The sequence below is a fragment of the Notechis scutatus genome, chromosome 13, assembly GCF_049901735.1.
Source record: "Notechis scutatus isolate UNSWTSFEM ecotype Mainland chromosome 13, rNotScu1.2, whole genome shotgun sequence".
Taxonomy (NCBI): domain Eukaryota; kingdom Metazoa; phylum Chordata; class Lepidosauria; order Squamata; family Elapidae; genus Notechis; species Notechis scutatus.
In genome coordinates, this window is record NC_142021.1 from 6,622,330 (window position 1) to 6,647,983 (window position 25,654).

The 25,654-nt window shown below is 44.5% G+C and overlaps 1 protein-coding gene across 1 annotated transcript in view; it reads left to right on the forward strand.

Annotated features, from left to right (window-relative positions):
• PI4KA (phosphatidylinositol 4-kinase alpha) overlaps positions 1 to 25,654 on the forward strand; it is an 82,087-nt gene that overhangs the window by 44,656 nt on the left and 11,777 nt on the right. Inside the window, exons 23-47 of the mRNA XM_087942428.1 lie at positions 88 to 170; positions 426 to 496; positions 1,746 to 1,870; positions 2,877 to 2,958; positions 4,191 to 4,274; positions 5,665 to 5,754; positions 5,918 to 6,037; positions 7,353 to 7,445; positions 9,216 to 9,372; positions 11,044 to 11,171; positions 12,056 to 12,214; positions 13,335 to 13,486; positions 13,896 to 14,003; positions 15,200 to 15,327; positions 16,048 to 16,167; positions 17,364 to 17,443; positions 18,604 to 18,797; positions 18,991 to 19,081; positions 20,045 to 20,212; positions 21,412 to 21,465; positions 22,384 to 22,504; positions 23,455 to 23,584; positions 23,745 to 23,815; positions 24,939 to 25,011; positions 25,107 to 25,177. Coding sequence (XP_087798554.1) covers positions 88 to 170; positions 426 to 496; positions 1,746 to 1,870; positions 2,877 to 2,958; positions 4,191 to 4,274; positions 5,665 to 5,754; positions 5,918 to 6,037; positions 7,353 to 7,445; positions 9,216 to 9,372; positions 11,044 to 11,171; positions 12,056 to 12,214; positions 13,335 to 13,486; positions 13,896 to 14,003; positions 15,200 to 15,327; positions 16,048 to 16,167; positions 17,364 to 17,443; positions 18,604 to 18,797; positions 18,991 to 19,081; positions 20,045 to 20,212; positions 21,412 to 21,465; positions 22,384 to 22,504; positions 23,455 to 23,584; positions 23,745 to 23,815; positions 24,939 to 25,011; positions 25,107 to 25,177 — 2,753 coding nt within the window. The remainder of the gene's footprint in view (positions 1 to 87; positions 171 to 425; positions 497 to 1,745; positions 1,871 to 2,876; positions 2,959 to 4,190; positions 4,275 to 5,664; positions 5,755 to 5,917; positions 6,038 to 7,352; positions 7,446 to 9,215; positions 9,373 to 11,043; positions 11,172 to 12,055; positions 12,215 to 13,334; positions 13,487 to 13,895; positions 14,004 to 15,199; positions 15,328 to 16,047; positions 16,168 to 17,363; positions 17,444 to 18,603; positions 18,798 to 18,990; positions 19,082 to 20,044; positions 20,213 to 21,411; positions 21,466 to 22,383; positions 22,505 to 23,454; positions 23,585 to 23,744; positions 23,816 to 24,938; positions 25,012 to 25,106; positions 25,178 to 25,654) is intronic.

Sequence of the window (25,654 nt, forward strand, 5' to 3'; positions counted from 1 at the left end):
TAGATAGATAGATAGACAGACCGATTTATAAAAATTCTTTTTCAAGTATATCTTGATGAAATTAACTCCCAATTCCTGGTCTACTAGGGTTCTACGTTCAACAGACCCAGATCGCTTCCAAGTGATGTTTTATTACTTTGAGGATAAAGCTATCCAGAAAGACAAATCAGGTAAGGCCACTCCAATTCTGCAATCCTTAAATCAGGTGTGAACCTCTTGCAGAATAAATGCATGATTCCAAGTCATCTTGTGACGTGATTTTTTTTTGCATAATTGTTTGGATGCAAATAAGTAAGCAAATGCATGAGTGGGTTGTTGTTTTTACAACTTACGAGAGATGCTATCTGCTGGGCACAATTTTCAGCTGTCCTCAGTCCTTTGGTTTTTTATTTTTCTCAAACTCACCGCTGCTTCCTCTCTTTCAGGTATGATGCAATGCGTGGTAGCCGTTGCAGATAAGGTGTTCGAAGCTTTCCTTAGCATGATGGCAGACAAAGTAAGTTTGTCAAATGAGAATGTACACTGCAGTTGTCATTTTGCTCAAAGGAACCATTGGGTGGTGTTTGCCAGCATCTCTTAGTACTGGATTTCACAGACCTCTGCTATTCCAAATAAATTTCTCTTATCTTTGCTTAGACATATTGACGGAGCTGCTATATGGCAGCTTTTTAAATAGACAGATTGCACTAGAAATAGCCCTTGGACTTATATGCCACTTAGCTGTGTTTTCCAGCCCTCTCTAAGCGGTTTACAGAGTCAGCTTTTTGCCCCCAACAATCTGGATCCTCATTTTACCCACCTCGGAAGATTGCAAGGCTGAGTCAACCATCAGCCGCTCAGGATCGAACTGCTGGCAGCTGGCAGAGTTAGCTTGCATTTAGCTGCAGAGTTAGCTGCATTCTATACTGCGCCACCACGGCACAGAAATCAGATGATTTCTGCTACAACGCACTTTCTTTAGTTTTGACATAATGTGTCAGTCATGTTTTAAGGTCTGTCGTGAATGTGAACTAGTCTGTGTGGCTTGTTCAGGGTACTGTGTTCTCTTCACACACACACACACACACACACACACACACACACACACCCCGCTAGTTTTTCTGTTTTCTTCATCTGTGGAGGAAAAGTTGTACCATTTTAGCAGGATAAGAGAACTTCTCACAGACAAAAATTAGCAGAAGTACTTCGAGCGTCCATTTCAAGAATAATTCATTCCAGTGAGTAAGGAAGCGATCCAGTAAGAGGCAACTGTCACTTTGTGATTGAAATGGTCAGCGAATAAATTTATGAAATAATAAATAAAATAAGCGGTGATTGAGGGATTAAAATTTGAGTTTAGGAGATTTTGGCGTACAGCAGGTCAGCATATCAGGAATATCCATCCTGCAATCTGCAGGCTGCATGACACCCTGGGCAGCTACTAATGCAATCCCACAAGATGGTGGGCTTTTAACATTGTTTATGTGATTATAAGGGATGTGGTGGCTCAGTGGCTAAGACACTGAGCTTGTTGATCAGAAAGGTGGGAAGCAGTTCAAAAGCAGTTCAGCAACCCCTAGGCCAAAACGCTTCTGCAAGAACTTTTAGTTTAAATAAATTTTAGGGGCAAATTTGTAAGAGGCCCAAGACAACCCAACAGGCCGGAAAGCCATAAGATTGGATATTACATGCTCGCCTAGCAGGTGGGTATATATATATATATATCCCCAAACCCTAACAAGGGACTTTCTTCTTTTGATGTTTAGCCTAAAACGAAAGAAAATGAAGAAGAGCTGGAAAGACACGCTAAGTTCTTGCTGGTCAACTTTAACCACATTCATAAGCGAATAAGACGAGTTGCAGACAAATATTTATCGGGTCTCGTAGACAAGTAAGTACATTGCGATGGCTTGATGGCAGAGCGGATTTCATGTCTTCTAGTTTTGGAACAGCTTGCCTTTAGAAATTGTGGGTGCTTCAACACCGGAGGTTTTTGGACAGCCATTTATCTTGAAATGGTATAGGATCTCCTGCTTGAGCAGGGAGTTGGTATAGAAGACCTCCAAGGTCCCTTCCAACTTTGTTATTCTGTAATTCTGTATTGGTGTTTCTCAGCCTTAGCAACTTCAAGATGTGTGGACTTCAACTCCCAGAATTCTACAGCTAGCATGTAGATACATGTAGCATGTAGATTACACGTGATAGATAGGTAGGTAGGTAGATGGATGGATGGATGGATGGATGGATGGATGGATGATAGGTTGGTGGATGGATGGATGGATGGATGGATGATAGGTTGGTGGATGGATGGATGGATGATAGGTAGGTTGGTGGATGGATGGATCATAGGTTGGTGGATGGATGGATGATAGGTAGTTGGATGGATGGATCATAGGTTGGTGGATGGATTTGATGGATGGATGGATGGATGATAGGTAGATGATGGATGGATGATAGGTAGATGATGGATGGATGGATGATAGGGAGATGATGGATGGATGATAGGGAGATGATGGATGGATGATAGGAAGATGATGGATGGATGGATGATAGGTAGGTAGATGGATGGATGGATGGATGATAGGTAGGTAGATGGATGGATGGATGGATGATAGGTTGGTGGATGAATGGATGATAGGTAGATGGATGATAGGTTAGATGGATGATAGGTTGGTGGATGGATGGATGGATGATAGGTAGAGAGACAGGCAGACAGATTCAACAAATTAAGTATCCAATCCTTCTTTAGTTCACCATCAAGAAATTCCTTGATTCCTTTAATGTTGGACTAAGGTTTAAATTAGTCGGTCAGCTACTAACGAGTGGCTGGGTCCTGGTGTCTCCCAGGTACGGATGTTTTTGTACAGACTCGTAACTTTTGGTTTGCCTTTTTCAAGGTTCCCTCACTTACTTTGGAGCGGAACGGTGCTGAAAACTATGCTAGATATTCTCCAGACCCTCTCCCTCTCTCTCAGCGCAGTAAGTGCTTCTCCAGCAATTGCAAGCAGAATAAAACCACAGCTGGCTTTGCTTTTTTTTTTTTTTTTTAAAAAGAGACTTTTTTCTTCTTCTTTGTAATTTATGAGTGAACTGTCGGTCTGCAACTCTCGTATTATGAATTAAACAGCTTAAGAATTCTTTTGGAATGATGGCATGATCACTTCACCTAACAAGAAACCTGAAATATGACCAAAGGGAACATATATTTAATTTAATCTATCTATAGAAAAGTGAAATGCCACTCAGGCATCATCACAACATCTCCAGAACCGTAAAGCCTACAGACTTGAAATTTGGCTCGTATGTTCCTCTTGGTTTCTAGGGACTCACTAAGAAAAGATTTTTCGAAATGACCATCAGAGCATTCGTATTTCCTATAATCAACATGCTCTGATGCTAAGGAGTTCTACTCCCCCTCCCCACCTGAAAAGAAATCTCTTCCAACTGCAAAACACAAGCAGAGGAGTTTCAGTACCAGTTTCAGTTTCAGTTTCACAGCAGCAACCAGCTTTAGTACAGAACAGTTGAGCTAAGCCACGCCCAGGCTCCTTACTGTCTCCTTGCTCACACAGCAAATACTGTTTCAGTTTCCAAACAGCCCTCAACTCTCACACACACTGACAGGATGCTAGCCAGATGAATACCGATGGACGCTGGTAGGCAGAAGGCAAATTTTTTTCCCCTTATTTTCCTCCACAAAATTTAAGCCCAATCACGTAGTTTCGTAGTGAAGCACGGGTATCGAGCTAGTACTACATGTTTTGACAGCAGCGAGAATTGTATTTGCACAACACTGGAAAAATGAGGATGCTCCCGCAGATGGAAATATAATTTTAAAAATATTAACTTGGGCGGAAATGGATAGGTTAACATGAAAGATAAAGGACAAAGGAGACACGGAATATTTTTTTTTTTTAACTTGGAATTTGTTTTATCAATGGTTAGATAATATAGGTAGACATTAGAAGTTGGGAGAATACTATTATATACAAGTAAAAATATTATTCTTACTATTATTACGTATATGTAAAATGACCTAGACAATACACTGTTTACTAAACACATATATGTTAAAGAAAAATGTATATTTTTTTTAAAAAAAAGGGAACCTGATTTGTGTGGGCATCCCTATTCCTGAATTAAGAAATTGGTTTTCTCCTTAGGAATCACTTTGGAATAATGTCGCACTATCTGTTTCTTTTCTGTTTTAGGATATCCATAAGGACCAACCGTATTATGACATTCCAGATGCCCCATATAGAATTACTGTCCCTGATACCTATGAAGCCAGAGAGGTAAAAATAATACAAATTTTGTACGTCTTTGACTGGGTTGGCCCATTGTCTTACGCCGTGGTTTGCTTCGTTAAAATAAAGAGAATTCCTTAGGTTAACAAACTATGCCAAGCCGTGGCCTTTCTGTTATAGGCGACAGGGGCAGGGTGTTGAGAAAAAAATTGGTCTTCCTTATAATTTTCTGTGTCTATGGACAGACATCATCTTTGGAAATCCAGTTCTCTACTACACATATAATATCTGGGCTGAAGAACTCCGGATATAAACAACGTCTGGATTTTTTTTGCAACCTAGTGATATGCTGCTTAAAGATACCAGGTTAGAATAGCAATAGCACTTGGACTTATATACCGCTTCACAGTGCTTTACAGCCCTCTCTAAGTGGTTTACAGAGTCAGCATATTGTCCCCAACTATCTGGCTCCTCATTTTACCCACCTCAGAAGGATGGAAGGCTGAGTCAACCTTGAGCCGGTCAGGTTCAAACTCCTGGCAGTGGGCAGAGTCAGTCTGCAATGCTGCATTCTCACTACTGTGCCGCTATGACAGGAGCCTCTGAATTCTAGTCCTGCCTCAGGCACAAAAGCTGGTTGGGTAACCTTGGGCCAGTCACTCTCTCTCAGCCCTAGGAAGAAAGAAACGATAAAACATTTTCAAAAATCTTGGCCAGAGGCAATAGGTCAAGAGTCCCAAAACGGCTCAAAGGCAAGCTGAACCAGGATGATGAAATGCCTCAGGCTGGAAATTGGAAGATGACGTGAGTTCTAGTCCTGCCTTAGGTCCAAAGTCAGCTGGGTGACTTTGGGCCTGTTCCTCTCTCTCAAAAACTCTACGAATAAACCACTTCTAAAAACATTGCAAATCTGGGTAGATTTGTTCCATTAGTCGCCAATTATACATTGCAATACCTGTCAATGAATACTTCAGCTTCAACCATAACAACACAAGAGCACACAATAGATACAAAGTCAAGGTAAACCGCACCAAACTTGATTGCAGGAAATACGACTTCAGCAACAGAGTGGTCCATGCCTGGAATACTCTACCTGACTCTGTGGTTTCTTCCCCAAACCCCAAAAACTTTAACCTTAGACTGTCTACTATTGACCTCACCCCTTTCCTAAGAGGTCTGTAGGGGGCATGCATAAGCGCACCAATGTGCCTACCATCCCTGTCCTATTGTTTCTTTTTATTTTTCATGTATTCATAACTATGTTTATACTTATACCTGTTATCTTATAATCGTTTGACAAAATAAAACAAATAAAAATAAAAAAAATAAGTGACTCTCAAAAACCAAGGCACATGTGTCCAGTGGGATATTGGCTTTATTATACTTCTGCAGTCAAGCACTTGCAAGACATTACTTTATTCTATTTCTCTCTCTTTAGAGCATTGTGAAAGATTTTGCCGCCCGGTGTGGCATGATCCTCCAGGAAGCCATGAAATGGGCCCCTTCCGTCACCAAATCTCACCTGCAGGTAAATCTTCCACATCTTTATTGTCTCTCAGACTGCACTGCGTCTTGGAAATCGGGGAATCCGGCCAGGGGAAATGTGCAGAGCAAAGCAACGACAACAAGACACACACACACAGAGATAATTTTTCTGAACTGCAACTGCTTTTGGCTTCCCCTTTTTCCAGGAATATTTGAACAAGCACCAGAACTGGGTGTCAGGCCTGTCACAGCACACTGGGTTGGCTATGGCAACAGAGAGCATTCTCCACTTTGCAGGCTACAACAAGCAAAATACAACCCTGGGGGTAAGTTCTCTTCACTGGGGCAAATGTCCTGCTTGTTGTGGTTTGCCAGTGGGGAAGAACGGGGGACCAGTCCAGGATCTGGAGAGGACTCGGACGAGGGTCCTGCATCCGATGCAGGGATGGGGCCAGGACCATCTGGGAGTGGGGTGCTGACTCCGGAGCCTTCGGAGTCTGGAAGCAGCGAGGCAGAGGAACCAAGGCAGCCTGTTCCCAGTGCGCATACGCACAGAGCTGCTAGACAGCAAGAGCAGCTGAGACAAAAGGGGCGACTCGGGAGTAAGGCTTGGAGGTGATTGCCCCTCTCATAAGGTATAAAGGAAGTGCAAAGGTAGGAAAACCTTTGCAGGAAGCAAAGTTGTTTTCTCTGTTTGGATTAAACCTTGAAGCTCTGCATGGGTTTTGTACTTTAGTTGGGTTTTTTATAGTTCATTTGGCACTTTAGTTCGCAGCGGTTTGAAGGAGATAAAGGTGGGTGCTTATCTCGAGGGACTGTTTGGGACTATTACCGGCTGGAAATGAACATAATTCCCAGCATTGAAATAGAACAGTTGTTTGGATGAAGCGTGTGTGCTTAATTATGGTCTCAGGAAGCTTTGATCAGAAAACTGTTTTTCAACTCCCACTTCTGTGGGAGTGGATTGTGTTCAGCCCCACAAAAATGAAAGCCCCCCCTGTTTGTAAGTACACAGTCTATGGAGTCCTTGGTGGCCTCTGAGCTTGCTGTTTTCTTACAGACGTTTCATGACCCAATTGAGGAATGTCATCAGTATTAGAAGGGAGGAAAACTGTGGGGTCCTTGGTGCTCTCTGACCTCGGTTGTTTTCTTGCAGACATTTCATGACCCAACTAGATATGAATGCAAAGTAAGTGGGATTTGCTTCCTGTTTCTATATAGTGGCTTACCCTGCCAGTGTTGGTGGGTTTGTGCTTCTCTCCTTGGTAGGAGGAAGCCGAGAGTTTTGGTAGGGAAAAAAAATTTATCTAAATTTCTCCTTGGTGGGAGAATGCCATCCCCAATCGCCTTGATGATGTGACCTAATTTGGTTATGAAACATCTACAAGAAAACCACCAAGCTCGGAGACCAGACTGCAGAAGGATACCCGATAGGCAGAATCTGAAGTTCCAGATGTTCAATCATTTTCTGAGCCACTCTGCCATACTCTTTCATCAAAAGGGCGGAGTCGTGATATTGCGTGTGGGTGAGCAGGATTTAGTTTAGTCGCAAAGTCCCGTCCGTTTCTGGCTTCCCCCTGAGCATCCAAGTTCTCCCTCTATTCTCAAAACTGAAGATACGACCATGTCTGTTGCCTCTAGGCCACGCAGTTAACCGAAAGGCCCACCTGCGTGAAGAAAGATTACTCCAACTTCATGGCTTCCCTCAACCTGCGCAATCGCTACGCTGGAGAAGTGAGTAGAAGAGCCCTCAAGTTCCCCCTTCCTTTTAAAAGAAGAAATCCCCCCCCCTTCTCAATTTGTATGCACGTGGGGGCATGTTTTAAAGGCGATTAGCGGTGGGTGCACAAATCTCCTTCTGTTGGAGAAAGTGTGCGCAATGCTTTCCACTTTCTGGTTTTCGGATTGGGTATATAGTCCTGAGATACTTATTTAGTCTGTGGCATAACGTACATGGATTTAGAACATATGTAAGCACTTCACCTAAATTAAAAACACATTCAGATTAAATGTCTAGACCATCTAACCATTAAAGCCAGCTTCATTTATCTAAAAGAAGTCAGATACTGGTCTGGAATATGCCTTGAGTTTACAGTTAGTTATGATACGATCTACAGTTCTCTATCTATCTATCTATCTGATCTACTATATCTACTGTATCTACTGTATTTATCAACTATATCATCTAATCTATTGTATCTACTGTATCTATCAACTATCTACATCTATCTATTATCTAATCTATTATCTAATCTATCATATCTACTGTATACCGTATCTACTGTATCTATCAACTATCCACATCCATCCATCATCCATCCATCCATCCATCCATCCATCTATCTATCTATCTACTGTATCTATTAACCAGTGGTGGGATTCAAATTTTTTTACTACTAGTTCTGTGGGTGTGGCTTGGTGGGCGTGGCAGGGGAAGGATACTGTAAAATCTCCAGTCAAAGGTGGTATTTGCCGGTTCCCCAGACTACTCAAAATTTCCGCTACTGGTTCTGCAGAACTGGTCAGAACCTGTTGAATACCACCTCTGCTATCTACAGCTATGTATCCTATCCTATCCTATCCTATCCTATCCTATCCTATCCTATCTATCTATCTATCTATCTATCTATCTATCTATCTATCTATCTATCTATCTATCCCTCTCTCTCTCTCTCTCTCTCTCTCTCACACACACACACACACTAATTTAATTTAATTTGGTAGAATCCCAAAACATCTGCAGCCACCCCCTTGAATGCCTGTTGGCATTGACCAAATCCCCATCAGTCAATTGCAAAAGGCATCTTAATTTAGAACAGCTTACATCCTGCGATGATTCCTGTCACCCCACCCGCCGTCTACATCCGCCTGTGGACTCAGCAGGAGATTAAAAAATTCCACCTCCAGTCTAAAACATCTGGCCTACTATAACTAGAATAATAGAAGGTTGAATTTAAATAAATCTCTCTATATAAAAGGGAAATACCACTCACGCATCATCACAAAATCTCAAGAACTGTAAAGCCTACAAACTTGAAATTTGGCACATATGTTCTTCTTGGCTTCTAGAGGCTCACTAAGAAAAGATTTTTCGAAATGACCATCAGAGCATTAGTATTTCCTATATTATTATTAACATGCTAAGGAGTTCCACTCCTCCTCCCCACCTGTAAAGAAATCTCCTCCAAGCAGAGGAGTTTCAGTTTCACAGCAGCAATCAGCTTTAGTACAGAACAGTTGAGCTTAGCCACGCCCAGGCGCCTTGCTGTCTCCTTCTTGCTCATAGAGCAAATATTCTTTCAGTTTCCAAATAACCTTCAACTCCCTCACACACTGACAGGATGCTAGCCAGATGAATAGCCAGATGGATGCTGCTAGGCAGAGGCAGAATTTTCCTCCTTTATTTTCCTCCCAAAAAACTAAGCCCAACCACACAGTTTCGTAGTGAAGCACGGGTATCCAGCTGGTAAATAAATAAATGACTTCCCTGACTTTTCTAAACAGGTTGCCGGGATGATTCAATACTGCAACGCCACCGGTCGGACCTCCGACCTGAATAAACTCATGGTCAAGCAGCTCAGCAACGCCCTGGAAGCCGGCCAAGCAGAGAACTATACCCAGGCGATGTTTAAGATGACCGCTTTGTTGATCAGCAGCAGAGGTAAGAACAAAAAATAAATAAAAATCTTACGGGTTTATACAGCTGGTCCTCGACTTTCAACTATAATGGAGTCCAAAATTTCTCTTGCTAAGTAAGGCAGTTGAGTGAATCTGGCTTCCCCCATTGATTTTGAATGAATGAATGAATTCATTCTTTATTGGCCAAGTGTGATTAGACACACAAGGAATTTGTCTTGGTGCATGTGCTCTTAAGTGTACATAAAAAGAAAAGATACATTCATCAAGAATCGTAAGTTACAACTCTTAATGATAGCCATAGGGTACAAATAAGCAATCAAATCATAATAGGAAACAATCAATATAAATCTTAAGGATACAAGTGACAAAGTTACAGTCATACAGTCACAAGTGGGAGGAGATGGGTGATAAGGAGTGATGAGAAGATTAATAGTAATAGTAGTGCTGACTTAGTAAATAATTTGACAGTGTTGAGGGAATTATTTGTTTAGCAGAGTGATGGCTTTCGGGGGGAAATTGTCCTTGTGTTTAGTTATTCTGATGTTCAGGGCTCCATAGCGTCGTTTTGAGGGAAGGAGTTGAAACAGTTTGTGTCCGGGATGTGAGGGGTCTGTAGATATTTTCACAGCCCTCTTTTTGACTCGTGCAGTAAACAAATCCTCCATGGAAGGCAGATTGGTAACCATTGTTTTTTTCTGCGGTCCTAATTATCCTCTCTGGAGTCTGTGTCTGTCCTGTTGGGTTGCAGAACCAAACCAGACAGTTATAGAGGTGCAGATGACAGAATCCATAATTCCTCTGCAGAGCTGGATCAGCAGCTCCTTGCTTGGCAGAAGGTCGCAAAAGGGGATCACTTCACTACCATCCCCGGGACGCTGCGACCGTCGTAAATATGGGTCAGTTGCCAGGTACCTGAGTTATGATCAGGTGACCATGGAGATGCTGCAACGGTTGTAAGTCACAAGTCACTTTTTGCAGTGCCGTTGCAGCTTCAAATGGTCACTAAAGGAACTGTTGTAAGTTGAGGACCACCTAGTATAAAACAGGTTATAATTATAAAAATATGAGTGTACGAGAGAGAGAGGAAAGGAGGTGATTAAGGATGAAATCAGAGCCCTGTTGCATCTCTCAGGCTATTCTTTGGCATTCTAATCACAATGGGGACCAGAATTTTTGTTTCTAAATAAGGCAGTTGTAAAGCATGTCGTACCCTATTTTACGACCAAAGTCATCCAGTTAGTTTTCATGACTAAGGCGGGACTAGAACTCACTGTCTCCTGGTGATTGGCCCAAAGTCACCCAGCTGGCTTTCATGCCTAAGGTGGGACTAGAACTCATTGTCTCCTGGTGATTGGCCCAAAGTCATCCAGCTAGCTTTCATGGTTAAGGCAGGACTAGAACTCCCCGTCTCCTGGTGATTGGCCCAAAGTCACCCAGCTGGCTTTCATGCCTAAGGCGGGACTAGAACTCATTGTCTCCTGGTGATTAGCCCAAAGTCACCCAGCCGGCTTTCAGGGCTAAGGTGGAACTAGAACTCACCGTCTCCCAGTGATGAGTTAAGATCGCTCAACAGGCGTTCATGGCTAAATTACATGGACTTTTTTTGCCCCCAAGGAGCTGCAGAGAGTTATTTACAGACACAATGAAAATACTACATCTTTTTAAAAACAAAATGTCTCCGTAAATTTTTCAGACACTGATTCCCAGCTCTTACATCACCTCTGCTGGGGCCCTCTACGTATGTTCAACGAACTGGTCATGCAGACTGCCCTTGCTTGCTGGGAATGGCTGCTGGCCGCCAAGAACGGCATAGAAGTCCCGGTAAGTTATAAGTTAATTTAGAATCAGTTTTCCCTGAAATGGTGCTTCTGGAACAAGCAATACGTTTTTAGCAAACATCCCCAAAATTAGTGAGGCTTGGTTTGCTGCATTTACCATCATGGAATGGTATTTGCTCTGTTTCTCTCCTTATCCTGCATTTATGTTTACATTTATACATATTTATGTGTATTTATTTGTATCCCGCCTTCATTATTTTTACAAATGACTCAAGGAAACAAAAATACCTAGTGCTTCGTCTTCCTCCTATTTCCCCCACAATAACAACGCTGTAAGGTGGGTTTGGCTGAGAAAAGGAGACAGTCAACCAATCAGTTTTTAACGTCTAAGGAGAAATTAGAACTCACTGTCTTCTGGTGATGGGCCCCAAAATCATCCAGTTGGGTTTCATGCCTAAGGCGGGACTAGAACTCACAGTCTCCTAGAGATTAGCCCAAACTTACGCAGCTGGTTTTTTTATGCCTAAGGCAGAACTAGAACTCACAATCTCCTAGCGATTTGCTCAAAATCACCAACCAGCTTATATGCCCGCTGGACTAGAACTCACTGCCTCCTTGTGATTGGCTCAAAGTCACCCAGGTGGCTTTTATGCCTAAGGTTGGACTAGAAATCACCACCTCCTGGTTTCTACCCGGGTACTTTAACCACTAGAGTCAGGGTGTCACCGCCTAGGCTTGTGGACTTCAACTCCCAGAATTCTCAGCCAGCTTTGCTGGCTGAGGAATTCTGGGAGTTGAAGTCCACAAGTCTTAAAGTTGCCAAGGTTGGACACCCCTGCACTAGACCAAACTGGCTCTTTAAGTGTATTTATAATAAACTTTAAAGTCTGCTGCACCCAAAAATAGTAATGGTTTCGCTTCTCTTAGTTCATGAGAGAGATGGCTGGAGCTTGGCAGATGACCGTGGAGCACAAATTTGGGCTGTTTTCCACCGAGCAGAAAGAAGCCGACCCTTTAGCCGCCTCCGAAGAAAGCCAACCAAAACCGTGCCCACCGGAGGTCACCCCACATTACATCTGGATAGAAGCAAGTATCTCCCTCCCAAGTTTTGTTTTACTTTTTTTTTTACAGCAGAGGTCGATTAGAAGATAGTAGCTAAGAGAGACACTTTACGGCCATCCTAAAACCAAAAGGGGACAATATTTATTTATCTTTTGCTTTTGTTTGCTGCCTTTTATTATTTTTACAAATAACTCAAGGCAGCGAACCTATACAATACTCCTTTCTCCCTTTTTGTCCCCGAACAATCCTGTGAGAGGTGGGTTAGGGTGGGAGAGAAGGATCAGCCCAAAGCTACCCAGGTGGCTTTCATGATTAAGGTGGAACTAGAACTCACCTTCTCCTGGTGATTGGCCCAAGGTCACCCAGCTGGCTTTCAGGCCTAAGGCGGGACTAGAACTCACAGTCTCCTGGTGATCAACCCAAAGTCAGCCAGCTAGCTTTCATGCCCCAGTCAGGACTAGAACTCACAGTCTCCTATGGTTGGCCAAAAGTTACCCAGCCAGCTTTCATGCCTAAGGTGGGACTAGAACTCACTGGATCTCCTGATCTGTCGCCCAAAATCACCCAGTCAGTCTTCATGCTTAAGACAGGACTAGAACTCACTGGATCTCCTGATCTGTCACCCAAAATCACCCAGTCAGTCTTCATGCTTAAGACAGGACTAGAACTCACTGGATCTCCTGATCTGTCACCCAAAATCACCCAGTCAGTCTTCATGCTTAAGACAGGACTAGAACTCACTGGATCTCCTGATCTGTCGCCCAAAATCACCCAGTCAGTCTTCATGCTTAAGACAGGACTAGAACTCACTGGATCTCCTGATCTGTCACCCAAAATCACCCAGTCAGTCTTCATGCTTAACACAGGACTAGAACTCACTGTCTCCTGGTGATTGGCCCAAGGTCACCCAGTCAGCTTTTGTGCCTAAGGCAGGACTAGAACTCATCAATCCCTTGCTTGCTAGCCCTGGTGCCTTAACCACTAGACCAAACTGGATTAATAGCTATTGAGGAATCTCACCTCCATCGACTACCCTCATTCCCTTGTGAGTTGGCCCGTCACCAACCTGCAGGAAATCAGCTTCGTGGCCAACATTGGCTTGTCAGACAGACAGATGTCTAACTTTTGGTTTCTCTATCTACAGTTCTTGGTGCAGAGGTTTGAAATCGCCAAGTACTGCAGTTCGGATCAGGTGGAGATTTTTGCCAGCTTACTCCAGCGTTCCCTGTCTTTGAATATCGGCGGATCGAAGGGGAGCATGAATCGCCACGTGGCGGCCATCGGACCCCGTTTTAAGTAAGCGAGATGCCCTGGATATGTCTTCGTTTATTTATTTTTCCAGAGGCGGGAGCAGGCACGAAGGATATCAAAGAGAGTTTAGTTTGGAGCTTACCTGTCGGATTGGCAGAGATCTGGTTTTCTCAGGTCCTCGCAGTTGTCCCCTCTTCATTTATTTATTTTTTGGAAGAAAATATAACATCCCTATTTATTAATGCCGTGTGATTTCCCTGTTTTTCCAAGCGGAATGAAAAGGAGGCTCTTGATATTCCCCCCCTTGTACTTTTTGCTCATTGAAGTAAGGTGGGATGGGTCATGGCTTTTGTCGTCCTGCCGTTTCGTTTTGTATTGCACAGATCTCTTCCTGTTTAACCCTTTTGAGTGTCCTGTCTAAAGACCCTGATGGAATTATTTTGGACTCTTTTAGGCTCTTAACGCTGGGGCTGTCTCTGCTGCATGCCGATGTCATCCCAAACGCAACAATTCGCAACGTCTTAAGAGAAAAAATCTATTCCACGGCTTTTGATTACTTCAGGTATTACCCTCCTCTTCCTCCTCCTTCTCCTTCTCTTTCCCTTTCTCCTCCTTCTCCTTTTCTTTCTCCTCCTTCTCCTCTTTCTCCTTCTACGCTTCCTCCTCTTCCTTCTCCTTCCCCTCCTTCTCTTTCTCCTTCTTCTCTTCCTTCTCCTTGTTCTCCTTCTCCACCTCCTCCTCCTTTCCCTTCTCTCTCCTCCTCTTCTTCTTCCTCCCGCTTTTCTCCCCCTTCTCCCTCCTTCCTTCTCCTTCTCCATGGTGGAAGATAGTGAAGAGAAACTGAAGTCAAGCTCAGCTCAAGTCTTGGGTACTGGCTTAACATCTTTGCAGTTTTCTTGGCAAGATGTAGAAGTGATTTGCCACTGATTTCTTGCATGGTGATGTGGGGCGTGTTTTTTTTTTTTAAATATCCCAGCGTAATCTACAGTCTTCCTAAACTAGCCTCCCATCCAGATACTAACTGAGGCTGACTTGGCTGATCAACTAAAGTCAGCTAAGCATGTCTTCCAACTCTCCCTAATGGATTTTTAAAAAAAAATCTCATAGACTACAACTTGCTTCTCTGTCACGTCCCTCCAAGGCAGATTCCCCTGTGTTTGTTAAAAGGATCTTTTCACACAAATGGGGTTGATTTGGTTTCAGCACAGCACATAATCTCAGCCACTGAGATAATGCATATCCTGACTGAAAACATTAGATTATCGTGGCACGTTCATCAAGTTGAAGCTTAGAAGATTTGCAGCTCTAGCTGGAAGTTCTATTTTATTCCTTCATTTAAAATATTTGTACAGCCGTCCAATTCAACCAAGACAAGTTTGGCAAATTGCAAAAAATAAAGAAGCAGCAGCAACAGAAAAGTTTCAGTGACCTACCTGAAATGGTTTAGGGGCCTCCACGGTCCCTTCCAGCTCTATTCTCATTGATTGATTGATTGATTGATTGATGTCTTACAACCTAACAAAAATGCAGAGAATCTACAAACAATCATGAAGCAATAAAAGGCCATCCCAAATAGTAATAGGACCCTTGACTGCAACAATATAAAATATTCTGGTTACCCCAGGGATCAGATGAGGAAGGATGAGGGGAGCCCCAAAGCTGATTCATAGAACACCTGAGGCACGATGACCTGCAAGGTGTGAATTGCCTTGCCCAAATGCCTCTCCTGTCCTAATGTTGTTTGCCTTCTCATTGAAGCTCCGCCCCCAAGTGTCCAACTCAAGGAGAGAAGCGGCTGCGCGAGGACATCATCATCCTCATCAAGTTTTGGACTGCAATGTTCTCCGACAAGAAATATTTAACCGCCAGCCAGCTTGTGCCTCCAGGTACGTGTTTCACAGAGTAGGAGAAGGGCAGGCAGAGCCAGGGGAGTTAAGTGAGTCATCAGCCTAGAATCGTTACGTTCCCACAAATAGTCTTAAGCCCAACCCCTCTGGAACTCATTTGTCCCTTGTTGTTTTGAGCTTTGAGGTCGTTAAAATGAGGACCGAGATCGTTGGGGGCAAGAGGCTGATGCCAGGATTCCAGCAGTTCCCCCCCATTTAAATCATGAGTCCCGAGCCAAACTTCCAAAACTTAAAAAGGATTTATTGGGAGTTAAACTGTCCAGCACTGCCTGGATGTAGCCGACTCTGAGGCACATCATTCATTGTCACCCTTGACCCTGGTTTTCCCCCCACCCCCTGCGTGTATTGTAATTCATATTCTCCAATGGGACACATCCATAGCCCAGAGTCATCAATCCTGCTCTTCAGTTAGAATTTTGCACGGCAGAAACTTCAGTCACCTAGTTACTATCTCTGAAAACATTGATGGAATGCACTTTTGGTTTCCATGCTAATTTCCCCCCCTCCCTTTCTGTTGGCAACTCCAAAAAGATCATAGAAATATTTTATGAGTTGACAGCTGACTTTGTAAACCGCTTAGAGAAGGCCGTAAAGCACCGTGAAGCAGTATATAAGTGCTATTGCTAGTTGTATTGCTATTGATTGTCTGGCTTGGTGCCAATGGGATGTTTGTTTGTTTTTAAAAAAACAAACCTTCAGATAACCAAGACACCCGGAGCAATCTTGACATCACAGTGGGTTCCCGCCAGCAAGCCACCCAGGGATGGATCAACACTTACCCTTTATCCAGCGGCATGTCAACCATCTCCAAAAAATCAGGTGTGTCTTGCTGTATTTTAAGCACCACTAAAACTCCTGTTTAATCCTCCCAACAACTGGGGCAGGTAAATTCGTTGTCTGTGAATGCCTGGCCCCAGCTGGAGCCTTGAACCTTTCCAGCACAATGGAAAACAGACCACAGCAGTTTCTTCTTGAGAGCCATCATTTAGGCGAGACAAACCGAACGAACAGGTACAGTATAGGTGGTACCTTGCTGAATAGTCGTAACGGCAAGACAGATCTTGGAGTCCTAGTGCGCAATCATTTCAATAGGAGCCAGCCGTGTGCAGCAGCTGCCAAAAAAGCCAACCCAGTTCTGGGCTGCATCAACAGAGGGATAGAATCAAGATCACGTAAAGTGTTAATACCACTTTATAGTGCTTTTGTAAGGCCACCCTTGGAAATACGGCATCCAGTTTTGGTCACCGTGTTATAAAAAAGATGTTGAGACTCTAGAAAGAGTGCAGAGAAGAGCAACAAAGATGATTAGGGGACTGGAGGCTAAAATATATAAAGAACGGTTGTGAGAATTGGGTTATGTCTAGTCTGGTGAAGTACTAGGGGGTGACATGATAGCAGTCTTCCAATACCTCAGGGGCTGCCCCCAAAAAGAGGGAGTCAAGCTATTCTCCAAAGCACCTAAAGGCATGACAAGAAGCAATGAATGGAAACTAATCAAGGAGAGAAGCAACTTAGAACTAAGGAGAAATTTCCTGACAATTAGAACAATTAATCAGTGGAACAACTTTCCTCCAGAAGTTGTAAATGCTCCAACACTGGAAGTTTTAAAGAAGAGATTGGATCATCATTTGTCTGAAGTGGTGTAGGGTTTCCTGCCTAAGCAGGGGGTTGGACTAGAAGACCTCCAAGGTCCCTGCCAACTCTGTTATTCTATACTCTGGTCTATATGTTACTGATCAACACACAGTCCTCAAAGAGTGGAAATAATAGTAAATAAGAACAAAGTATATATATATATATATATGTGCCTGTTTAATATATATATGGAGCACCTGGAGGCAGGACTAGAAGTAATGGGAGGAAACTAATCAAGGCAAGAAGCAACTTAGAACTAAGGAGAAATTTTCTGATAATTAGAACAATTAATCAGTGGAACAACTTGCCTTCAGAAGTTGTGGATGCTCCAACACTGGAGGTTTTTAAGAAGATGTTGGATAACCATTTGTCTTTCTCAGGCATGTCCAAGAAGACGAATCGAGGCACTCAGCTCCACAAATACTACATGAAGAGGAGAACGCTGCTGCTCTCACTTCTGGTAAGTCTCTTCTCCCTAAACCGAACACAGACCCGGTTCCACGTGATTAGCGAGGCCTCGATTTTACAGGCTACAGGTAGTCCTCGACTTACGACAATTCACTTAGCGACCGTTCAAAGTCGCAGCAGCACTGAGAAAGAAGGAAAAGAAAAAGTCGTTCAAATGGGGCAAAGCTCCCTTAACGGATGTTTTGCTCGGCGGCGTGAATTTTGGGCTCCATGGTGGTCGTAAGCTGAGGACCACCTGTAATGCAAGAGGAAAGGGATGACAATGTATGTAATTCAGGTAACTTATATCATTTCTTTGGCCCAAGAGTTGCCAACCCATCCTATTTCCCGCTTCACATATTTCCCGCCCCCTTCTGAAACCATGAAAATTGTTTGGCCACATCTCTCACATCGCCAGAAACTGAACTTTGATAAGTCAAAACATTTCTTCTGCCCCAAATCCCCTTCCTTCCTTCCTTCCTTCCTTCCTTCCTTCCTTCCTTCCTTCCTTCCTTCCTTCCTTCCTTCCTTCCTTCCTTCCTTCCTTCCTTTGTCTTTCTTTCCTTCCTTCCTTCTCTCCCTCTTTCTTTCTTTTTCTTCCTTTCTCCCTCCCTCTTTCTCTCCCTTCCTTCCTTCCTCTTTCCTTCCTTCCCTCCCTCCCTCCTTATCTCTCTCTTCCTTCCTTCCTCCTTTCCCCTCCCTCCTTCTCTTTCTTTCTTTTTCTTCCTTCTTTCCACTTTCTTCCTTCCTTCCTTCCCTCCCTCCCTCCCTCCCTTTCTTTCTTTCTTTCTTTCTTTCTTTTTCTTGTTCCTTCCCTCCCTCCTTCTCTCTCTCTCTCTCTTCCTTCCTTCCTCCTTCCCTCCCCTCCTTCTCTCCCTCTCTCCCTGTCTTTCCTTCCTTCCTTCCTTCCTTCCTTCCTTCCTTCCTTCCTTCCTTCCTTCCTTCCTTCCTTCCTTCCTTCCTTCCTTCCTTCCTTCTTTCTTTCTTTCTTTCTTTCTTTCTTTCTTTCTTTCTTTCTTTCTTTCTTTCTTTCTTTCTTTCTTTCTTTCTTTCTTTCTTTCTTTCTTTCTTTCTTTTCTTTCCATGTATCCTGGCCAATATTTGTTTGTTTTATCAAAGTCATTTCAGTACAAGTACTTAATATGCCCAGAATTCTTTTCTTTTCTTTCAAAGGCAACGGAGATTGAGCGCCTCATCACTTGGTATAATCCGCTTTCGTCTCCGGAACTGGAGCTGGACCAGACCGGTGAGAACAGCGTTGCCAACTGGCGATCCAAATACATCAGCCTGAGTGAGAAGCAGTGGAAGGATAATGTGAACCTGGCCTGGAGCATCTCCCCACACCTTGCCGTGCAGCTTCCCACCAGGTGAGCCCCTTGCCCTTCGTTACAAAATTAGTAACTTGGGTTCAGTTAGCCCTCGACGTACGGCCCACAGCTGATCCAGAAACATCCCCGTCAATATTTCAGTGTCGTTGTAACTTAAAATGCCCGCTAAATGAACAGTTCTCAGTCGGTCGTAAGTAGAGGACTACCAGTTTGTCTCCTGTTGGTTCCTTAGGTTTAAGAACACAGAAGCAATTGGGATGGAAGTCACCCGTCTGGTGCGCTTGGACCCTGGAGCCGTGAATGACGTGCCGGAAGCTATCAAGGTAGACCAGCTTTTTCATCAGAACGGTGGCCTGAACATCGATTCAGGTCTCGTTTCCAGAGATAAAATGGTCAGTTTGATTTGGCCTCAGTTAATCAGAGTGGGCAGAGCCATCCATTCATCATCATCTTATTTTAACAAGCCCATAATCCCTTGCTGGATGGAGCCTGGACAACTGAATGAAGCTGGGTATTTTACTGGCCGGATGCCCTTCCTGTCACCGATGCGGAGTTTTGTTCAGCAGTTATATTCTCAGTGTGCCCAGAGAGAGAAATATCTGCCTCTTAACTAGGATTGAACTCACAGCCTCCTCTCTTCTTAGAGAGGGCTGGAAAGCACTGTGAAGCACAGGGGTGGGATTCTACCAGTTCACCCCTATTCGCTAGAACCGGCTGTTGACATTCTAAGCAGTTCGGAGAACCGGTTGTTAGAAGAAATTACTGGGCTATTCCTGTAAGGAAGGCAGGAAGGAAACATTCTGGTGTTGCTTACAGAAACTGCCTCTCCGTTAACCCTTTTTACATTCTTGGCAGGTTTAGACTTCCTGTCTCTGGAGCTTCTCTGGAGTTTTTTTCCCCTCCTTTGCTGGTTCTTTTGCTTGTGTGGAGTGACCATTCAAAGTTACAATGGCCCTGAAAAAAGGGACTTATGACCATTTTTCACACTTAACGACTGTTGTAGCATCCCCACAGTCACGAGAGGCCAGGCGAGGCCAGGCGTGCCTCGATGTGAGTGATATTGAGTGGGCCACGCCCAGCCAATAACAGGACCACCAAGCCACGTCCACCCAGTCACATGACCACCAAGCCACGCCTACCCCCTAAGCCACGCCCACAGAACCGGTTGTTAAAAATTTGAATCCCACTCCTGGTGAAGCGGTATATAAGTCTTAAGTGCTATTGCTATTGGGGTTCACGTGTATGTGTGTGTGTGTGTCCTCCCCTCACTCCTCCTTGCTTTTCAGTATCTTGTTACTTGGCACACCATCGATGCCGACGCTCCAGAGCTCAGCCACATCCTGTGCTGGACTCCCACCGACCCACCAACGGGCCTCTCCTATTTCTCCAGCATGTACCCCCCTCATCCTTTGACAGCTCAGTACGGGGTAAAAGTGCTGCGGTCTTTCCCTCCGGTAAGTAAGTAAGTAAGTAAGTCATTCCCCCAAATAAAAGATCTTAGAATGTCTTTGTGCTGAAGTACTACAGATCCTGGGCCCTCAAATGAAACTCCCCCCCCCTCATTTTTCCCAACTTCAGTTTGGCGTGGCATGGCATGGCAGCATTGCCATATCTAAGGCAGTGTGTCAGCTCTGAGATTCAGCTGCCAAGAATGTTATAAGGAAAAGAAAAAGGGGGGGCGGGTAGAGGAGTTGGAAAGTTCAAGGCTATTTCGTAGGTCGCATTAAAAAAAAATTCCAGCTGCCATTTAATTGGTTCTCGTGATTAATGGAAGGGTAAGAAGTGGGAGGAGAGAAGGTGGGTTTTGTGAAACGCACGCTGAAAATGACTATCGGTTTGGGAAATCCCATAGACATACCAGAGCTGTTCCTAATAGATCAGTTGGAGATTATACTTGTCTCGGAGTGATTGATTACCATGGACAATTTCTGGGTGCCTAACACAGTGATGTCTAACCTTTTCGTCTACACCTGCACTCAGTGCAATGCGTGCGCGCGCCCCCCCGCCCCCTGCACATGCCCACACATCTCCTGAATTTGCCCCGCCCTCTACGCATTCATGGCAGATACCCAATCAGCTGGCTGGCATGCGCAGTGGACCTGACCTGGGGTGACGTCTAGTGTGCTGGCAGAGATGGCTGTGTGTGCCACTTCTGGCACACATGCCATAGGTTCGCCATCGCGGATCTAAGGGATTGTCGCATAGAACAGGGGGTCAGCCTATTTTCCCAAATACATGCAAGGAGGGAAGCAACCTGGAATTAAGGAGAAATTTCCTGACAGTGAGAACAATTGACCAGTGGAACTCCTTGCCTCCAGAAATTGTGAATTCTCCAACACTGGAAGTTTTTAAAGAAGAGATTGGATAACCATTTGTCTGAAATGATATAGGGTCTCCTGCTTGAGCAGGGGGTTGGACTAGAAGACCTCCAAGGTCCCTTTCAGTTCTATTCTGATTGATTGATTGCTCGACTGATTGATTAATTGATAGGTTGAAAATTTGGGTGCTTGGCAACCAGCATGGAGTCCAAAATGCAGGTCTTTGCCTGTTGATGATGGAAGGAGACGCTCTTGAAGCTAGAATGTCGGTACTTTGGAAAAAAAGAAATCCTAACTCCTTTTTCTTTCTTCTCCCTTCCCTCCACCCCCCTCAGGATGCTATTCTCTTCTACATTCCGCAGATTGTGCAGGCTCTTCGCTACGACAAGGTAAGGGCAAGGAAAGACTGTGAGACATTCGTTAAGCCAGGGGTGTTCTTGGTCAGATGAGTTTAGGGCTGCCCAGTATCCGTTGGCCACCTGATCCTTTTTCACTGGAAGGTGCTGTGCATTGAACTTTTCCATGCAACGTCCTTGCACTTGGGTGCTTTGGCAAGCAGTAAATGTTCAGGTTAGGCCATTTGGATGGATGGATGGATGGATGGATGGATGGATGGATGGATGGATGGATGGAAGAACTTGAGACGAGAGAAAAAATATATTCAGATACATATCTAGATCTAGGTAAAGATGATAAGAGATCTAGAGGGATAAATGATAGGTAAGTGGGTGAGTGGGTGAATGGAGAAAGAAAATAGAGATGATTAGATGATGGGTGGATAGATGGATGGATGGGTAGATAGATAGAGATAGAGATATATGAGATAGAGATAGATGGATGGATGATAGATAGAGATGGATGGATGGATAGAGAGAGAGATGATAAGATAGATAGAAATGGATGGGAGAGAGAGAGAGAGAAAGAGAGATGAATATGGATGGGTAGATATGGATAGAGTGGTAAGTTAAGGTAGACAGAGATGGATAGATAGGTATGAATGTAGATGGATGGATGCATCAATGGATGCATGGATGGACTGAGAAATAGAAAGACAGTGTAAGGATCTGCCTCGTCTCAATGAATAGATGTATTCATTGTTTCCATGATGCTTGGATAAACTAGAGAGTTATCAATAAATCACGAATACAATACAAGTCACCAACAATCAAGGAAGATGCTTAAGAAGACCTTCCATGGTTGGGATTTAATGGGGGGAACTGGTCCATTCGGGCCTTTGGGCTTCTCTGTCTCAACACACTCCTGATCGGAGCTACGCTTAGAAGAAGACCTGCCTTGTATTTTCTCAGATGGGCTACGTCAGGGAGTACATCCTCTGGGCAGCTGCCAAGTCCCAGCTACTGGCTCACCAGTTCATTTGGAATATGAAGACCAACATCTACCTGGATGAAGAGGGACACCAGAAAGACCGTGAGTGGACCATGCTTGGGGATCTCGCGCTACCTTCCTCCTCCGTCCTCTTCCATTCCACAAAGCCCACTCCCTTCTAGCACTGATGATGCTACCTAGTTGAGCCATGAAATGTCTGCAAGAAAACCATCAAGCTGAGAGAGCACCAAGAACCCCACAGTCCTCCTCCTCTTCTTCCTCCTCCTGCTTCTCTTCCTCCTCCTCCTTCCCTCAAATTCTACTCTCTTCTAGCACTGATGATGTTGCCTAGTTGGGTAATGAAACGTCTGCAAGAAAACCACCAAGCTCAGAGAGCACCAAGGACCCCACAGTCCTTCTCCTCCTCCAACTCTACAAAGCCCACTGCCTTCTAGCACTGATGATACTATCTAGTTGAGCCATGAAATGTCTGCCAAAAGATCAAGTTCAGAGACCACTTCTTCCTCCTCTTTTTCCTCCTCTGTCTCTTCCATTCCACAAAGCCCACTTCCTTCTAACACTGATGACGCTACCCAGTTGAGCCATGAAATCTCTGCTAGGGAATCATGTTCACAGACCACTGACCCCACAGTCTTCCTCCTCCTCCTCCTCCTCCTCCTCCTCCTCCTCCTCCTCCTCCTCCTCCTCCTCCTCCTCCTCCTCCTCCTCCTTATTCCACAAAGCCCACTCTCTTCTAGCACTGATGATCCTACCTAGTTGAGCCGTTAAATGTCTGCCAGAAGATCAAGTTCAAAGACCACTAATCCTGCAGTCTTCCTCCTCCTCCTCCTCCTCCTCCTCCTCCTCCTCCTCCTCCTCCTCCTCTCTCCATTCCACAAAGCCCACTCTCTTCTAACACCGATGATGCTACCTAGTTGGGCCACAAAACATCCGCCAGAAAACCCCTCAAGCTCCGAGAGCCCCAAGGACCCCACAAACTTCACTCTCCTCCTCCTCTTCCTCCTCCTCCTTCTGCTTCCTCGTTGATGTAGCTGACATTGGGGAACTGTTGGAGCAGCTCGTGGAGGAAATAACCGGCTCGTTGTCTGGTCCAGCCAAGGAGTTTTACCAACGGGAGTTTGACTTCTTCAACAAAATCACCAACGTTTCTGCCATCATCAAGTGAGTACAAAGGCAGAGGCATTTAAAAAAAAAACAAACAACCCTTAATTCTTTCCTTGCAGTGAAATGGACCTAATAAACAAAACCCAACTTGCGTCGCGGGACAGAATTCATAATTCAAATATTCCCAATATGTTTTTTTTTTCCACTGCCTCTCCAGGCCATATCCTAAAGGCGAAGAGCGGAAAAAGGCTTGTCTGAACGCTTTATCTGAAGTAAAAGTGCAACCAGGTAAGAAATTGACGTTTACAGGGAGTCCAGAATTCCTGTTGCTAAGGGAGACAGGAGTTCAGTGGGTTTTGCCCCGTTTTAACGGCGTTTCCTGCCAAAGTGGTTAAGCAAATCACTGCCGTTGTTAAAAGAGCAAGGCAGTTATTAAGTGAATCTGGCTTCCCCATTGACTTTGCTTGTCAGAAGGTCGCAACAGGAAATCATGTGACCCCAGGACACAGAGACCGTCATAAATGTGAATCGGTTGCCAAGCATTTGAATTTGGATCACAGGGATGCTGCTGCAACAGTGGGAAAGTGTGAAAAATAGCAGTAGACTTATATTTCACTTCATAATGCTTTCTAGCCCTCTCTAGGCGGTTTACAGAGTCAGCCAATTGCCCCCAACAATCTGGGTCCTCTTTTGACCCACCTCAGAAGGATGGAAGGCTGAGTCATCCTTGAGCCGTACAAAATCGAACTGCTGGCAGTGGGCAGAATTAGTCTGCAATACTGCATTCTAATTGGAAGGAAGGAAGGAAGGAAGGAAGGAAGGAAGGAAGGAAGGAAAGGAAGGAAGGAAGGAAGGAAGACGGAAAGGAAAGGAAGGAAGACAGAAAGGAAAGGAAGGAAGGAAGGAAGGAAGGAAGGAAAGGTCAATAGTAATATCAGTAGCACTTAAGACTTCTACATCGCTTCACAGTGCTTTCCAGCCCTCTCTGGGCAGTTTACAGAGTCAGCCTCTTGCAACCCCCAAAATCTGGCTCCTCCTTTTACCAACCTCAGAAGGAGGTCTGAGTCATCCTTGAGCCAATCAGGATCAAACTGCTGGCAGTCGGCAAAGTTAGCCTGCAGTACCGCTTTCTAACCACTGTGCCACCCCAGCTCTATGATTCAGTTGCCAAGCATCCAAATTTTGACCACACAACTGCGGAGACACCCCAACGGTTGCTGAGTGTGAAAAGGGGCCATCAGTCATTCTTTTTCAGTGCCGTCATAACTTTGAACAGGCACTTAATGTCGCAGGTCGAGGACTACCCCTAAAGAGGAGAAAAGTCTTGGCTGTTGTCCTCCCAGACTAGTCCTGCTAGCTCAACCATTTGGCTGGTTTCTATCAAGGATTCTCTTCTTCTCCCTCCTGATAGGTTGCTATTTACCAAGCAATCCAGAAGCCATTGTTCTGGATATTGACTACAAGTCGGGAACGCCTATGCAAAGGTATGGCCTGGCATCCTTTTCCAGCCTGTTCCACTTCGGTTAAGAAGAAAAAAATGGAATTATTGCTGGCATTGACCTGTTCTTCTTCCTTCTAGTGCTGCCAAAGCCCCTTATTTGGCCAAGTTCAAGGTGAAAAGATGTGGAGTGAGTGAACTTGAAAAAGAAGGTTAGTGTAATGGCCCTTCTTCTTCTTCTTCTTCTTCTTCTTCTTCTTCTTCTTCTCTTCTTCTCTTCCTCCTCCTTCTTCCTCTTCCCTCCTCCTCTTCCCCCTTCCCCTTCCTCCTCCTCTTCTTCCTCCTTGTCCACCTCTTTCTCTCCTTCTCTCCTTTGCTTCTTCTTCTCCTCCTCCTCCTCCTCTTCCTCTCCTCCTCCACCACTTCTTTTCCTTCTCCTCCTCCTCCACTTCTTTTCCTTCTCCTCCTCCTCTTCTCCTCCTCCTCCTCCTCCTCCTCTTCTTTTCCTCCTCCTCCTCTTCTTTTCCTTCTCTTTTTCTTTTCCTCCTCTTCTCCTCTTCTCCTCCTCCTCCTCCTCCTCCTCCTGGATCTTCAAAGGTAACACATTTGACATTCATGTGAAAAGAGAGAAATTGTTCCGCCACGTATCCTCTTCTTGATCTTCTTTTTCTTCATTATCATCATCATCG